At 40.8% G+C, this 16,028-nt stretch overlaps 1 protein-coding gene across 5 annotated transcripts in view; it reads left to right on the forward strand.

Annotated features, from left to right (window-relative positions):
* The window catches only part of relch (RAB11 binding and LisH domain, coiled-coil and HEAT repeat containing), a 37,661-nt gene that overhangs the window by 6,693 nt on the left and 14,940 nt on the right, over window positions 1-16,028 (forward strand). For 3 of the 5 annotated variants that reach the window (XR_003691495.1, XM_028569152.1, XM_028569153.1), the window contains exons 2-17: window positions 1,826-1,915; window positions 4,543-4,614; window positions 4,759-4,814; window positions 4,973-5,086; window positions 5,412-5,606; window positions 6,177-6,271; window positions 6,818-6,935; window positions 7,086-7,243; window positions 8,396-8,471; window positions 8,555-8,650; window positions 9,462-9,485; window positions 13,948-14,060; window positions 14,263-14,353; window positions 15,100-15,171; window positions 15,278-15,418; window positions 15,623-15,787. Coding sequence is in view for 4 of the 5 variants with exons in the window: in XM_028569152.1 (XP_028424953.1) it covers window positions 1,826-1,915; window positions 4,543-4,614; window positions 4,759-4,814; window positions 4,973-5,086; window positions 5,412-5,606; window positions 6,177-6,271; window positions 6,818-6,935; window positions 7,086-7,243; window positions 8,396-8,471; window positions 8,555-8,650; window positions 9,462-9,485; window positions 13,948-14,060; window positions 14,263-14,353; window positions 15,100-15,171; window positions 15,278-15,418; window positions 15,623-15,787 (1,676 nt within the window). In the remaining variant the exon portion in view is untranslated. The remainder of the gene's footprint in view (window positions 1-1,825; window positions 1,916-4,542; window positions 4,615-4,758; window positions 4,815-4,972; window positions 5,087-5,411; window positions 5,607-6,176; window positions 6,272-6,817; window positions 6,936-7,085; window positions 7,244-8,395; window positions 8,472-8,554; window positions 8,651-9,461; window positions 9,486-13,947; window positions 14,061-14,262; window positions 14,354-15,099; window positions 15,172-15,277; window positions 15,419-15,622; window positions 15,788-16,028) is intronic. The other 2 variants (XM_028569155.1, XM_028569154.1) reach the window with 1 other exon arrangement.

Consider the following 16,028-nt stretch of genomic DNA (forward strand, 5'->3'; position numbering starts at 1 on the left):
ATAAAAAATGTCAGTTTGGGATTTTGGGAACGCATATTTGAACGATATCGATACAGTACTTGGGCTAAAAACAAACCAAAAAAACAGCCATTTCTCGGCCATTTCCCGGAATATGGGCTGTCTATTTCCCGGGATCTGATTCATCTCATTTTCGGGAAAAATATTAAACCCTAACGCACACACACAACCCCACTAACCATATGCATTTACTTTATATGCTTTTCTCCCCAAATGTAAGGTTGTTACCATCCAGTATTTAGTTAAAGAAATTATTCTTGTTGAGCATTACACATGCAGGAACGCACACTGATTTTCCTTTAACTTTTTTCCTTGCTCTAACTACCAAAGCAACATGCTTTTTTTTTTTTTTTTTTTTTTTTTCTAGTTCCTTTCGAACATCAATTGATAATAATCATCATACACCGACAAAACACAGTACTCTTCGGTCCGAGAAACCAAGGTCACTAATTGGTGTAAGCTAACTGAGAAAGACCCAATGGTTCGCTTTTAAACTTTTCTTTAAAGCGACCTAAAAGCCAAAGGTCTCAACCTGTAAGTGTTTTTACTGTTGTTGTTTTTTTCAAAATATCAATCAATGATTTTATTCTCATCTTCATTACTTACACAGTTACTGAGTCACTGCCCCTTAGCTTTGTTACGTAAAGCAAGCCATGGTTTCAAAGCTAGTCTACATGCTACATTTGACTTGACCTTCCACTGTATCTTGATATCAGAGAACAAATAGTCCAATATTGCACTTGTATTGAGGTGGAGGAAAACTAACACCGGTGGCTGAGCTACCAGGCCAGCCTACCTCGGTGAAATAGGAGCACATGGATGCTTCTGTATCAGCTTCATGTGTTCTTGAAGTAAACAATACTTTTAGCAGGTTGTTGGTTGGAGGTGTTAGTTTGGTAATTGCCGTTTTCCATTAAGTAAAGGTCTCAGCAAAGTTAGTCTATAGCTATATAATTCCGCCGGATGCACCTCTTTTCGGACGGATGTCCATTACCTTCCGCTTTCTTTGTAAACGGCATTTTAAACTCCGGTCGATTTATGAGGACTAATGTTAACTGCTCCTCAGATCTCTTCAGGGTAAATCCAGACAGCTAGCTAGACTATCTGTCCAAGTTCTGTCCAGTTTTCTGTTGCACGACTAAAACAACTCTTGAACATACACGTTCCCCCAAACAAGTTTCTTCCTGAGGCTATTTTGCAGCGGCAATGTGGCTCTATCCGGCGCCTAGCGCCACCGCCCGTGACGATTGTCATTGGTTTAAAGAAATGCCAATAAACCAGAGCACGTTTTTCTCCCATCCCGGAATGCTGTGTGGACTAGCCAGACCCTCCTTTGCAGCACTGTGGAGGAAGGTCTGGCAATGCGAGACTACAGCAAAGTTAACATTTTTTGATTGATTTGTTTTCCCACATGTGCAGTGTGACTCATATGTTTCTTGGCTAAAGTATAACCTTCCCACATTGTTTTTAAAGGTCTCTGCTTTTAGCTGAATTTAATAAAGTTTCCATCTGTTTTGCAGAAGAGTGGCCGAGTGGTTAGTCACACCATCCTTTAACTCCAGCCCAATGTCAGCATGCTTCCAGCTTGGTTAAGAGTCCTTAAGCAGAATACTGAATCCCTACCGCAGTGGGGCTTCTGTTATGTAGCTGACCCTGTCCCTTCAGAGAGGAGAAAGTATAAAGCAACATTTCTCCAGCATCAGTGCATTGTCACATTTTTAAGCTCCGTGAGCTGTCAGTGGTCTCCTCTAACTGTGCAGATTTTACAGTATACTTGTGTCATTATTGTCTCTGTGTCTCTGTACAGATCGAGCAGGCAGCATCAGCACCTTGGACTCTCTGGACTTTGCCCGTTACTCAGATGACGGCAACCGAGAGTCGGACGAGCGGGTGGCAGGTAAGATGAACCGTACTGCCAGTGCTCAAAGCAAGAGACCTGGCTTACCACGGGACAGAATTGGAGGGTAGCATAGAAACAAAGAAAATGACAGCTGCATCAAACACAGTTTAGTCCAAGCCACCACAAAAGTGAAATAAGTATTAAGTCTGATGTTGTCGCATATTTTTAACACATTTGATGTCGGTATCCACACTAAACAGTGGGGTTGTTGTTTTAACACTACCATACTGTTTTGTATGCAGTAGACGTAGAAATAGAGTTAATTAACAGAACGTGTATTTCAAAAAGCTTGGCTCTTTGTCAACATGTTCCACTTACCACATGCTGTATGTTTCTTTCTTTAACTTGGTAGAGGTGTTCCTGCCTCTTCCCATCAACTCTCAAACTGTTGAGTCAGGCTGTGGGATTATTCGCTACCTGTATCAGCATTGTTTGACGGCGATGGCGCCTCATCACAGAACGCTGGTCTGAAGAGCAGCTGCTCAGTTACGAGCAGCTTATTGGTTTTCAGATACTGTGATGAGCATTTTTACGCTGACTAAAGTAAAACAACAGATGAATAAGCCTTTTACTTTTACAATGATTGCAGATGGAACAGTGCTGTCATGCAAGGACAAATCATATTATTTAAACCTAATCTGCCTCCTGTTTTCATCTTTCTACTTTATAATCGCCAACATTACTTTTTAGCCCTGCACACTATGCCGTAGTACAGTGGTTAACGTTATCCATTACCAGCTTTCTGTAGTCATCCACTCATTTGATCGGTAAGTGTTGGTCAATAAGTCCTGAAAAGCCCCAATCCATAACTGCAGTATGGAATTGTGCACACACTGGCACATTTAATGCTTTATGTGTTTTCTTTCTTTGACATTAGATTGTCCCCCCCCCCCCTCCCTCCCTGTGTACTGTACATGACTGCTAAGCATGATAAGTAGTGTCTTCCTGTTTGGTAAAAGGATTGTCTACATGTCTATGAATTGTAAATGTGTTTATTGCATTATGAGAGTTGAAAAATGATGACTATTTTATAAAGGTTGAAGTCTTAAGTGAAGTAGGTGGATACACCTAAAATGTAAACATGAAACTAGCTTGCTTATGGTTTGGGGCTTTTATCAGTTTATGAAAACATGCATAGTAAGGGCACAGTTAAAACCATGCAGCAGAGATGTTGGTTTCATGCTCCCAACTACAAATTATATCTTTTTAAAATGACTATTATTACCATATTGGCACCGTCCCCCTCCTTTCTTCCCTCTTCACCCACCCCCACTCTCATCCCCACAACCTGTTCTTCTTGCCAAGACGCCTGCCCCCAGCTGTCTGACTCTGGGTTTTCTGGCTTTCTCCTGACGTTGATCAAACCCCAGTTAACAATACTGGACAAGTCACTCCATCCTAGACTAGCTTTTTGCTTTTGCTTTTTTTTTTACCTTCTCCCCGTTATTCAGTTCTTGGTTTTCCATTTTGTTGCGCTTGCATCCTGTGCACTCTCGTCTGCTGGACAGGTTAGGCATGATGGAGTCGGTGAAATAGGTCAGAAAAGTCCAACAAATGTGTTAATGGCATTTCTTTTTGCAGTTTCTAGTATTCTTAAATTTGTAGAAACTGAAAATTTATTATGACCTCACCTCACAGAAAATTACTAATTTTATTTTGAAAGATTGATGACATTTTTTTAACTGCCTTTTGCACTTAATACTGTTATTTTAGTGTTGGAACCTTCTACAATACCTGTTGAACCACAATCCTAGACATTAAATGTCAGATTTGGGAACATCAATAGACATCAGATGGCAGATTTTCAGTGCACAGTTATGCAACATAGTTTTCCTGCTCCATCGCTTCTTACGTTTTGCGTGTGTTTTTTATCTAAACGTGTCTAAGGATCTTGTGTGTTTTTCTTTATTCAGTGTTAGTTTAGCATTTCAAATTTCAATGTACAAATCAACAATTTTATTCAAATGTCTGCTGCTTCTGATTGTAAAGGACGTCCGAAACAGCTTGCTTGTGTTATTATGATTTTCTTTTTACGGAAAACAAGTCTAAAACAGTACCCTACCAAGTTCTAAATGACATTTTGACACCTGAGTTTTATAGCTTAGATTGTGTTCACACTATGATGGCCTATACGAAGAAATAAAAACCTAAGCAGTGGCTGTCCTTTGAGTGGCTTGAAACCAAATTATGTGATTACTTGTTAGTAAGGCATTTGCCTGGGAAAAAATCCTTTGTCAGACAGCTCCCAGATTATCAAGACTACATTTCAGTAGCTTGAATAGATTTGTTCACCTCGGCTTGAAGTAACTTTGATCCAAAGTTTTATTTTTCAAGTCCGTCACATCAGTGCTATAAATGGTAGGAAAACGAGGGCAGGAAATCCTACCATTGAGATGCGTCTCAATGCATTACATCATCCAGCCGGCTTTACCATGATCCTCTGCTGCATGCGTTTCTTAGACCCATGATTTGCATGTATCCTTTTTTATTTTTTTTATTTTGTTTATGACTCTTACAATCTTTTGTATGGTTGTTTTGTTTTTCATGCCCATCTTTGTTTTGTTTGTTCCCTGTCTTTGGTTGGATGCATTTCCTGTGTGTGTGTGTTGTCACTTCCTGTCCAGTGCTGGAGTTTGAGCTACGGAAAGCAAAGGAGACCATTCAGGCTCTGCGCGCCAACTTGACTCAGGCAGCAGGTGTGGCGTACTTTTAACTTCTTCTCCACCTGAACCCCCTTTTGTTACAGCTTTCTCTTTTTTTTTTTTTCCTAAGAGAATTCCTCTAGATGAATAACACTCAGCATCCTTTCAAACTCATCTTTAATCTTCTCAATTTCTCAGAGAGCGAAGTGACCTCTCAGGAGAGAAAAAACTTCAAGTCAAGTCCTGAAATTCAGGTGGGAAAACAAGTGTTGAGAATGAACAGATTTGTGAACTCCTTTAATTTTTTCAAGTAAATAAAGACATTAGAGTAAATGTGTTCCCTTAAACCCCTGTGATGATATCACTCCTAAGTCTTGAGTGAATCATTTCACAGCTTCTTTTTCCTTTCTAGGAGCCTATACGCCCACTGGAGAAAAGAGCCTTGAACTTCCTTGTGAATGAATATTTATTAAAACATGACCACAAACTCTCATCCATCACCTTCTCTGATGAAAACGATGATCAGGTAAAGATGTTTCTGGATGTATCTTTTTAAGACAAAATGACAATTCTGAATGAATGAAATTCACCTTTTTTATAATTTATTTCTGCCTGTTACTTCATAGAACATCTTTTAATTCCTAAGGCAAATTAGGTATCAGACTTGTACGCATGAGGTCACTGGTCTAAGAACTGTGATAGGGTCTGTGACCATAAATCAATTCAACAACTTGGATCGGCAGTCCTGTGAGCCTGCACGGTGTCCTGCTTCATCTATGCAGAGGACACGCCCACTGCCACCACGAATGAGTTTTGTTTAATTATTTGCTTTTTAAAAAAATGATTTCCAGGACTTTGAGTTGTGGGATGATGTCGGCCTCAACATCCCAAAACCCCCCGACCTGTTACATCTCTACAGGAACTGTGGTGTCTCCGTCCCTTCTCCTCGGGACACGGTTGATGTGTCAGTAGGGGTGGACTTTGGCGATCTTCCAGGAAACTGCATCGCCCAAGATCCCCCAAAGAAGCCTGACCTCTTACATCAGGTTTGTGTGTCTCTGTGTATGTACATGTATGGGTGTAATTCACCACATCAATGTTGGATTTTTTTTAATGAGTGAGTCGGTCGGGTATTTTGCTTTCGGCCGCATTAAAAGCTTTGTGATCAGATTTATTTTGCTATTCCAGTAGAGATGGGTATTCTATTATCATAGACACACTGCCCTTTTTGCTCTCACTCTTGAACTTTATTTATTTGCATGACTTAAAGTTGTTTTCTGGACGGAATCTAGCTGAAAACATGCATTTACACACTTTTTGAGAGACCGCGCCAGTTTCCCCTGACAGTCAACTGCTTTTCTTTATCAAAGCAAAGTAGTGGTCTACAGAGCTATAATGATGATGTTGAAATGTTTTTTCATATATTTCATTGGATACAATGTTGAAAAACTTAATTGCCCCCTCTATATTCCCATTGTTTCAGTAAAAGGCTGTGGAAGTAATTGAAAAGGGACTGCTTTTTTCAATAAAGTAAAATATTTTTGACTTATTGAAGTACCTACTCTTGAGCTGAGGAAAAAATTAATTGTCTGTGTAAACTTTTTGTCTCTCTATAGCAACAGACAGAAGTCGTCCAGGAGTTGGAATACCAAATAAGCCTCCTCACCAATGAGAAGCAGAGCCTAGCTGAGCAGATCAAGAAATTGCAAAGGTGTGTGCCGGAGTGCATGTTTATGCTAATATACAAATGAATCCGTCATTATGTAAGACTGGCTATGACTCTGCATACAGTTGTGATGTGCTATATATCATATTAAGCATATGGCTACTGTTGGAAGGCTATGATGCTGACCCAGTTTATCTCAATACATAGCAGTTTTATGCCATTACAACAAAATCATTCACGACAACCACTATGGGGAAATTAGAGGCATGCATGAAAATCTAGAAATATTTTCAGCACATTATTACCATAACTGTGACCAAAACAGGCCATGAGGTAGAACCAGTATGGAAATTTCCCCCAAGCACTGCTCTGTTACGTGAGTGGAACCTATTTTCCTTCCACGTGGAGTTATTAAGATTCAGACAAATTAGCTTTACCACAATCCAAAATTGTTGAGGCATTTTACATAACTGCTCTACTACTGCTTTTGAATGGAAGAGCTTTGTCTTGTTGACTCACTCCTTCACTAACACGAGTTATGTAGTGTTTTCTGACAGGGTTCTTACATGTCTCCTTTCCCTTACGTCACAGTGAGATTCAGACACTGAAGAGGACTGTCTCCTCCCCACCTCCGGCCACTCTGGACCTGGGCTCCCACAATATATCTAACTCCACAACCACCACTTCCTCCATGGACCCTCTCGCCGTGGTACGTGGTCAATTTGAATATGTAATACACAGGCTTGTGTTAATAGTACCAGTGTCCTACAATACACACAAGTGATAGAAAGTGAACCTTTACACGTTTCTTGATGTACTTTGACCCATTTATTCTAACTTAATCTCATGTTGCCCTCAGCCTCCTACAGATAACGGCCAGTATCTGGACATCCGGAGGGTTTCAGAGCCTGAAACTAACCCAGACCCTCCCTCTTCTCAGAACATTTCACACCCTCACCCACAGTCCCACAACAAGCTTAAGAGTCGGCCTCCTGTCCAGTTTGATCAACCTAACAGGTGAGTCCAGAAAATTCTGTTCTCTCCTGTATAGACGGATATAAATAGACGCTAGAAAAAATGGCAATCCTTGTATCAATAATGTTGAATTTGTCGATGGTGCGTTGCTTGGTACACTGTATGGATGATACGTTAGTTTCTCAAACTCAATCCTTGCAAATTTTTGCTGTAAGGTACTTAAATCTAGATCTGCAAGGATTAGTCGATCGACAGGAAAATAATCGCCATCTATATTGATAATTGATTAATCGTTAGTCATTTTTAATCCAAAAATGGCAGAAAATGCTGTTTTCTTAAATCTTAAACTAAATAGTTTTAGATTTTGGACAAAACAAGACATTAAAGCCATCACCTTGGAGTTTGAGAAAGTGGGATGGACATGTTTCACTATTTTCTGACATTTCATAGACCAGACAATTGATCGATTAATCAAGATAATAATTGGCAGATTAATCTATAATAAAAATAATCGTTGCAGTTGCAGCCCTACTTGAATCTAGAATACAGAAAATGTATACTCAGAACTGTACGTTACTGCCACACAGCCCTTCTTGGTGTAGTTACTAAATGTAACCACTAGATGGAGGTAGTTATCAGCCTAGTGCCAAAGTGCAGCCAAAAGTGACAATACATACAGAACTTTTCACTTTTCTTCTTAAATATATAAACATATGCATAATACACACACACACACATATATATATATATATATATACATATACACACACACACACACAATCCCAGCCATGCTGTAGTATATTTAGTGCACCGACATCTAGTGAATCATTCGGTCAATGGAATACTGTGTTTACTATATACCTATATATTCTTATATATTTCCCTTTATCAGATTCATGTACAGTTCCAAAACATTAGTGGCAAAACCCAGTTAGTCATCATCTGCTATAACAGGTCCCCAATAATGTCTTTCAGCCAAACTCCATCTGTCTATAGATTTCTTTGTTTTATTCCACTGAAATACACAGCAGTGACATGGGAGACTGGCTGCCCTAAGCTCTCTGGCAGAAAGGCCCAGCCCAGTCCTCAATCATTCAGCGGTCAGGGCAATCTCCAGAGTTGTTGTGAAGTACAGATGAAGTGGTACAGACAGTAGTGACTGTTTTTGGTCTCTTGTTGTTTGTGGTGTCGCAGAAAGTTATCCCCGGCCTTCCAGCAAGCCCTGCTGTCCTTCTGCAGAATGTGCTCCGACAGCCGCCTGGGAGCAGAGGTTGGCACACTTTCACGTAGACTCACAAACAGTATATTCATGACAGCATACAGTACAGTACATAATGCCCGTCTCATTTCCAGGTGTCTTGTATAGCAGACAGCGAGGAGAGTGTGATGTTAATGCTGGGCCGCTGCCTCCCTCACATCGTCCCTAACGTCCTGCTTGCTAAACGAGAGGTAACCCCACTTCCGCTGCTCCTCTTCTCCTCCTCCCTGTACCCCGTCCATTATTGTCATCATCACAGTCTTCTGCTCGTAGGATCCAATAGATACACACACAGCAGCAGGGCTAAGCAAGGTGAACATTTCGGGAATCTTACAGAGAAACCAGTCAGCTTGCAAATTCCCATCCAAACTATGTCTTCCTAAATGGGCAGTGAACCAATTCTTAACAACCCTTGCCAAAGGGGTTAAGCATGATGAAAGTGTTTTTTCTGTTGGTGATTCACCCATTTCACCATCTGCTATTGTAAGAAAGATGTTTGCTTTGAAAGAACACCATCCTCTTCTTGGTTTGTGCCACAAGGCATTCCCAAAATCCAACTCACATGCAGCGTAGTGTTACACACCATGTGTAGAGGCTACCAGTGTACTTGGCTGTGATGTAATTGGTGTGATTGCTGGTTTGTTTATGATAATCATACTAATGTCTCAATTTAACCTAATGTACTAATGCTGCACTTAGCACCTTTCATCTTGTTACGCCCTCGGTCTGACTGTGTCTTCTGACAGGAAGCTTAAGGAATAAAGAGCTCATTTAGACATTTGCAATGCCAATCATAGACTTTCGTAACCCTGCAAACACCCAGCTGACTTGTGTCTATCTATTGATTGGGAATTTCACCTTCTTTTATGACGGCGTTTGTTTTCACCAGTGTCGTCATCATTTCTCCTCTGGTGTTTTGCCTTTTGCATTTACTGGTTTTATTTTTACTCTTCTCTTTTCATCTCACTCATTCTCTCACTCTCATGCATGCCTCTCTTCTAGAGAATGGTTGCACATCTTTGCCAGGTGAGTCTTTCACACACTCATCTGCATGGTTCTCACATGACCTGTAGACCTAAAATATGCTAATGCCCAGCTCCTGTTGGCTACAACTGCTGCCACATTCAGGGCTGACTTGCCAGAATTATTATTTTCATTAATTATAATTGACTCTGACATTTCTGTAAAATGTTAATGATGTTATGCTATCTAGCATTGTCATAAAAGGAAATGGATTTATAGCCAAAACATGAACTAATATGCAAAGATGGTTTAATGTATGCAGTTTTAGCCATACAGTAGGTGGGTCATGTATGTATCTTTATTCTATCATTTTCTGATTGGTTCCTCGTCTGATTTATTTGCTGAAGTGGCTTTTGAGATTCTGGAGTGATTTTAATTAATCAGATAACATTTTCTAGCTACCTATTTAAAAGTAGCTTCATGTTTATATGGCTTTATATGAGGTGTGCAGTGATATTCCAGGTTAAGGTAAACCAGCTTTTTGGGGAACAGGTTTGCTTTTGTTTTCACAATTTGAATGTTAATTTCTTCTGAGAAGAGCAGGGAAGGAGACTTTCCAGTAAAATTGATTAGACATCAACAAGCCATTACTTCTTGAAAGCTATAATGCAGACACCCACACGTGTTCTGTTTACTGTGTGTGTCCATTTGTATGTAATTTGCGCCAGAATTTTATCTATCTTGCACTCTAGCCTAACGCTAGAGTGCAAAAAGTGTCTTTGCTAGTTTAAGACCGACGCAGTTGTCAATTTCCCGTCCTACGCCCACGTCGTTTAAATAGCAAATGCACCTGCGCCCATCTTTGCACCCATGGGCGTGCTGGTCTTACAGGGAGGTGTGTTCAGGTGAATTCTTGGGGTTAGTGATTGCGCCATTGACCAACAAAAACCTGGTCTAAAGTCAATAGCGTAGCATTTCCTTGTTATTTTAACAGCAAATTAGTCAAATGTGCCTAGGCTCGTACACAGCGCACGCACACTATGCTTGTTACACACACACAGGAAAGCCCAGCAGCACACAAACATGCAAAAGATTATATATAAAAATATTACGGTTCAAATCCGCCATCATAATAGCAATGCGCCAAGGTACAAACGCGCCTGGCTTTGAAAGGGAATGGGAGATGACACTCTGATTGGTTTATTGCATGTTACGCCCAAAACACAGCTATGAATTAATGAAGACACAAAGTACAACCCTTTTGAACCATGCGCCCGGTGCACAGACCCTTTTTTTCCACCGTCATCTAGCAAAAGTGGATTTGAACACGCCCTAAACGCACCTGCGCTGTGCGCTTAGATCGTTAAAACAGGGCCCTGTGTGTTGAAACTCAGTAAGACAAAATGTGTGTTTTTGAACACATGAGTGTTTTGAAAGAGGTAAATCTGGTTAGGGTAGTTTTCAGTCAGGCTGCTTTGCATACCACAATGGTGGTGTTGTTGTTTTAGTCAACTTCTGACAGTTATAAAGAGAGCTTAATCTTTTTGTAAAATCAAGAAAGACAAACTGGGGGGATGGCGAAGATTAAAACACAGCAGAACATTTTAGCCTCTGGATCTGAGTGGTGTGTACTTTGTAATATATCCGTTAGCTTCACCAACCATGACATTGCACACACACACACACACACACACACACACACACACACACACACACACACACACACACACACACAGCTGCTCACACTTCCATCTCGCAACTTGAAGCTTTCTAACCACCCCAAGCCTGGAGACACACCTTTAGTTGTCTGAATGCGACACCCACTTAAGAACAAAAGGTGTTTGGCTTTAAACGTTGGAAGGATGCATTAAAACTCTGCCTGCCACCTGGCTGTAATATCAGACACTGTAAATCATTAAACATTGTGTTTTTCCTCAATATACTGCACTGTACTGTAATTTATGCAATGTGGTTGTATTTTCCTTTTCTTTTAGTGAAAGAGGCTTGATTTGTGGTCATCTGCTACTGCACTATTTTCTTAATCCTATTGCATATAGTAGTAAATAGTAAATATGTGCATCTATGCTTTTCAAGAATAATCCCTACAAAGAAAGTAAATGTATGCTGTAACAACTGACTTCCTTTTTCTACTGGCCAGATTAACTGTGATCTTTAACGAACTACTGGCACGACAAAGAACGTTGACAGCTTTATCAGGGCTGTTACGAGACAAAGACAAAAGATTAGGAGTTGACGTTGAGGACATTTGCTGTGTGTTTGCTCTCAAATTCTGGGTTGTCTGATAATGCAGTAGAAAGTCAGTATGGATGAAAAACAAAAGGAAATTGATTGAAAAGAACAGGCACCTGGAGGAGAGAAGCATGTGCAGCAAGTCACATAAAAAAAAATCTAAAATCATAACCCATGGAATATCACACTGCCTGCGTCGGCCATCAGACGGTCCGGCAAAAACGCAGGTCTTTCCATTCATTTTAGATGGGGGTAGTGTGTTTAGTGTGTTTAGTGTGTGTGTGTGTGTGTGTGGGGTATGGTTTGAGGTGGTGTGAGATTCCTGTACGGTAAACAGGAAACATCCCTGCCTTTATTGCTGCCACAAGAAAGTTTTAAAACACAAGCACTGAACTGTCTGGGAGTTTGTGTAATAGCTGAATGTTTCCTGCAACAACAAAGCACCTGCTAAGTCTCGCTTGTCTCTTTTCTCTCTCTCTCTCTCTCTCTCTCTCTCTCTCTCTCTCTCTCTCTCTCTCTCTCTCTCTCTCTCTCTCTCTCTCTCTCTTTTTCTCTCTCACTCCCCCCGTGAAATAAGCTGCCTTCAAGTGCGGTCGGAAACGTCAAAATCGGAATGATCTGACCGAAAACAGAAATTGTGAAATATAAAGTACTCTAAAGTCTACACAACAGGACGTCACACAATGGGCCATTTCACTGACCCCCACCGCACCACCCTGTGGCTTTCGGATTACTTTTCTTGGTGTGAATGCCCACTAAGGCATAGTGATGCTGCATTGTATGATGATTGTATGTGTGGATTTTGCTCCAAACGAGATATTCATTAGTGTATCTGGGAATCTCCTGTGTTCTTATGTTCTTTTGATGTTAATCGCAGCATTTTTGCACTTCATTTGATTATTTGAATGCGAGACTGTTAATAAAGAAATTCCATTTTATAATAAAGATTGGATAAGATTTGTTAAGATGGAATGTGAATGTGGAAATCAACATTTGATGCAAATTATTGCACATAGTGGTCCTCGGACTGGAACGTGCAGTCCCTCGGCTCTTTGAAGTAAAGCATCAGTCCCCTTGGCCTCTGGGTCCTGGCGTCGTGCTGTCCACTCTACCTGCCCACAATGTTTATCCAGCACTGGTCAGATGTTTACCCTCCTGAAGAAGTCTTCACATCAGAAACACAGGAGTACGCACAGAAATAGAACAGGGTCAGCATGGGTTCTGGCTTTTCAGATGTGTGCTGAATTCCTTTATTTGTTTTATCAGGCCAGTGCTGTCAAGTCTCCAAAAATCTCTCTTGATGGTATTTTCAGAGGCCAGCGCAGAAGATTATTCAATGTGACAGTTAAATGTGCCCGAATTCAGTTAATATGTAGTCTTTTGTAGCTTTTTGACGCTTGAACTGATTTCACCCATATTGAACTCGTTATGTAACCACTTAAAATGACCCACTGACGCTTAAATTCCATATTTTTACTTTTTATAAGATAGCCAATGGCACTGACTTCAGAGGGCTGGTCCAGCATTGAGCGAGTGACTCATTACAGCCTATCTTTACCCAAGTGTCTCTGTCAGGTCCATCTGTCTGTCCAGCGTTGGGGTTTTGCACGGTCTTCCAGCACTTGGCAGGAAACTATGATATCTTCCTGGGAAAAAAATAGTTTGTTTGAAAAAAAAATATTTTTAACTCTGTATGCACTCTCTAATTTGGGTGTGTGTGTGGCGGGAATTTAGGGCTGACCACAATTTGGCCATGGAGGCCCTGTATCAAGGGCAGCTGAGCTCTCTTCCCTCTGGCTGGAAGGTCCGTAAACTCTATCTGAACTCTGGGATGGAGCTGTGTTGTAGTAGGGGAACTAGTGCAATAGGTATACATGTGTCTGTCTAAATGCAGCTGTGTGTGCATGCACTATTTATGTTTCTACAGTACGTGGCTCTAATTGTATGTGCGTGACTCCAAAGCCAAATGAGTCAAGGTATAACATCAACAAGGTATTGAAGGTAAGCATGTTTTCACTGGTGTTGACGGACTCCTTTTTGTTTCAAAGGTGACCCCCGTGTTTCTTTTTTTTCCTGTGACTTTTCCAATTTTCTCTCCTCTTTTTAATGAACACCTACCTGTTTCCTACTCCCCGTCCTCAATTGACTTCCAGGCCCTGCTTGACTGCTACCGACAATGCTTTGCCTGTGTGTTTCAACCTCCCTTTCTTTTTGCAAAGTAATTTAAACTGATGCCACATCTCTCTCTGTTTCTCTCTCCTTGTTTCTCCTTCAGGAGTTGATCCCACTCATCTTATGTACCGCCTGCCTTCACCCAGAGCCTAAAGAGAGAGACCAGCTCCTCCACATTCTCTTCAACCTAATTAAGAGACCAGATGATGAGCAAAGGTGTGTGTGTGTGTGTGTACAGACAGAACAGTATGCAATATTCATTATGCTGGCTGATCGACTTCTTACTGAGGATTGTTTAGCCCCAAGATAGACTATGACTATGACTTTATTCAGCAGCGTCTCTCATAGGTTTCTCTCATGTTTCTCTCTCTGTGTGTGTGTGTGTGTGTGTGTGTGTGTGTGTGTGTGTGTGTTTAAGACAAATGATCTTGACAGGGTGTGTTGCGTTTGCAAGGCACGTGGGTCCCACACGTGTCGAGGCTGAACTACTTCCTCAGTGCTGGGAACAGGTACAGTGCATACACTGCAGGTGGCCTTTGTTATTGAATATGCTTTCGCTAATTTTCTGCAGTGGTAATACAACGAGGGCTTCGCCCACACAAATGCAGTACTTGCCCAAGTTGACTTTTTATTTATCGTGTCATTTTTTTCGTTTTTGAGGTTGTTTTTTTTCCCTTAAGCCTTCTGTGACACTTAATTTCCACTTTGCGGGGGATATTTCTCTGTTCTATTTCAGTACAGAGACTAGAGCAATAATAACCGTGGCTATTTTTGTTGATGTTTACCCTTTGTCACTTAACTATGTAGATTTGACTTAAAGGAAATTAGTACTAACAACAAATTATTTTTGCAAGAAATGTTCAAAGTTCTAATGCAAAAATATTTCATTGTGCAATATATTAGAAACAAATCAGAGTTGTGTCTTGTATTTAGTGAGCATGCCAATTCAATGTAATTGCATGTTCTGACTGAAAATCACTATCATTACCTCCATGGTGTCCCTGACTTATATGTGATAGTGGTCTTGTTTTCCTTGTCACCTCATGCAACACATTTATGGGAACAACAGCTGCCAGAAGTTTGGAGGCTGAGAAAGACCAATAGCGGTTTCCACAGGGTCAGCATGTTGATGATATTCAAGTTGTTTCCATTCCATGGTGGCTGCCCTCCAGTCTACTTCTCCCTTCCTTTCAACTTTTGTTCCTGTATTTCATTTAACACTTTTTCCTTTAAATCTTGCACTCTTCTTCTACAGATTAACCACAAATATCCAGAGAGGAGATTGTTGGTGGCAGAGTCCTGTGGAGCCTTAGCACCATACCTGCCTGTAAGAGCAAATTGTGCATACAGAATTAAAAAGAGATTTTACATGTAATATAGATTAATCAAAATATAAATGAGCTCTCTATCTGTCTTGCTTTCTGTCTCTGCAGAAGGAGATCCGTAGCTCCTTGGTGTTGTCCATGTTGCAGCAGATGCTCGCTGAGGATAAGGCTGACATGGTCAGAGAGGCTGTGGTCAAGAGTCTAGGTATCATCATGGGTTACATAGATGACCCTGACAAATACTCCCAGGTATGTGTGTTATGAGAGGAAAGTGTGTCAGAACGCACAGGTAAAGTGTTCAACTCTCTGTTTCTCTTAAAACAGTGTTACAGCAACAATGTAAAAACAAACCGTAAAATAGCCTCAGAGGTTAACTTTGCTGTTCCTATAAAATGCTCAAATAGAATGTAAATCTTCATGCTCATCTCCTGCACATAAATGTGTGTCTTCCAGGGTTTTGAGCTGATGCTGCTGTCACTTGGGGACCCATCAGAGCGGGTGGTCAGTGCAGTCCACCAGGTCTTCATTCCTGCCTTTGCTGCCTGGACTACAGAGCTGGGCACTCTGCAAACTGCACTCATCCCTTCTCTGTTGGCACGTATAGAGAAACTACTTATGGTAAGTGCTTGTGTGCATGTACTGTAACATCATGGCTGGACCTAAAAACCTTTCTGGAGCATTTCTTCCCGCCCCCCCCTCCTGATAGTAAAACATAGAGTTTGTTGAGCCAAAGATATCCAAATGATGTGTACAACACTGTATGTTCAAGACATGTGATGTGCAGTAAATGAAAGGAAAAGAATATTCAGAGCAAATGTGTGAAATTATAGCAACATGCTTTAAATATGTACCAGAAAGT

The sequence above is a fragment of the Perca flavescens genome, chromosome 22 (assembly GCF_004354835.1).
Source record: "Perca flavescens isolate YP-PL-M2 chromosome 22, PFLA_1.0, whole genome shotgun sequence".
Classification (NCBI taxonomy): domain Eukaryota; kingdom Metazoa; phylum Chordata; class Actinopteri; order Perciformes; family Percidae; genus Perca; species Perca flavescens.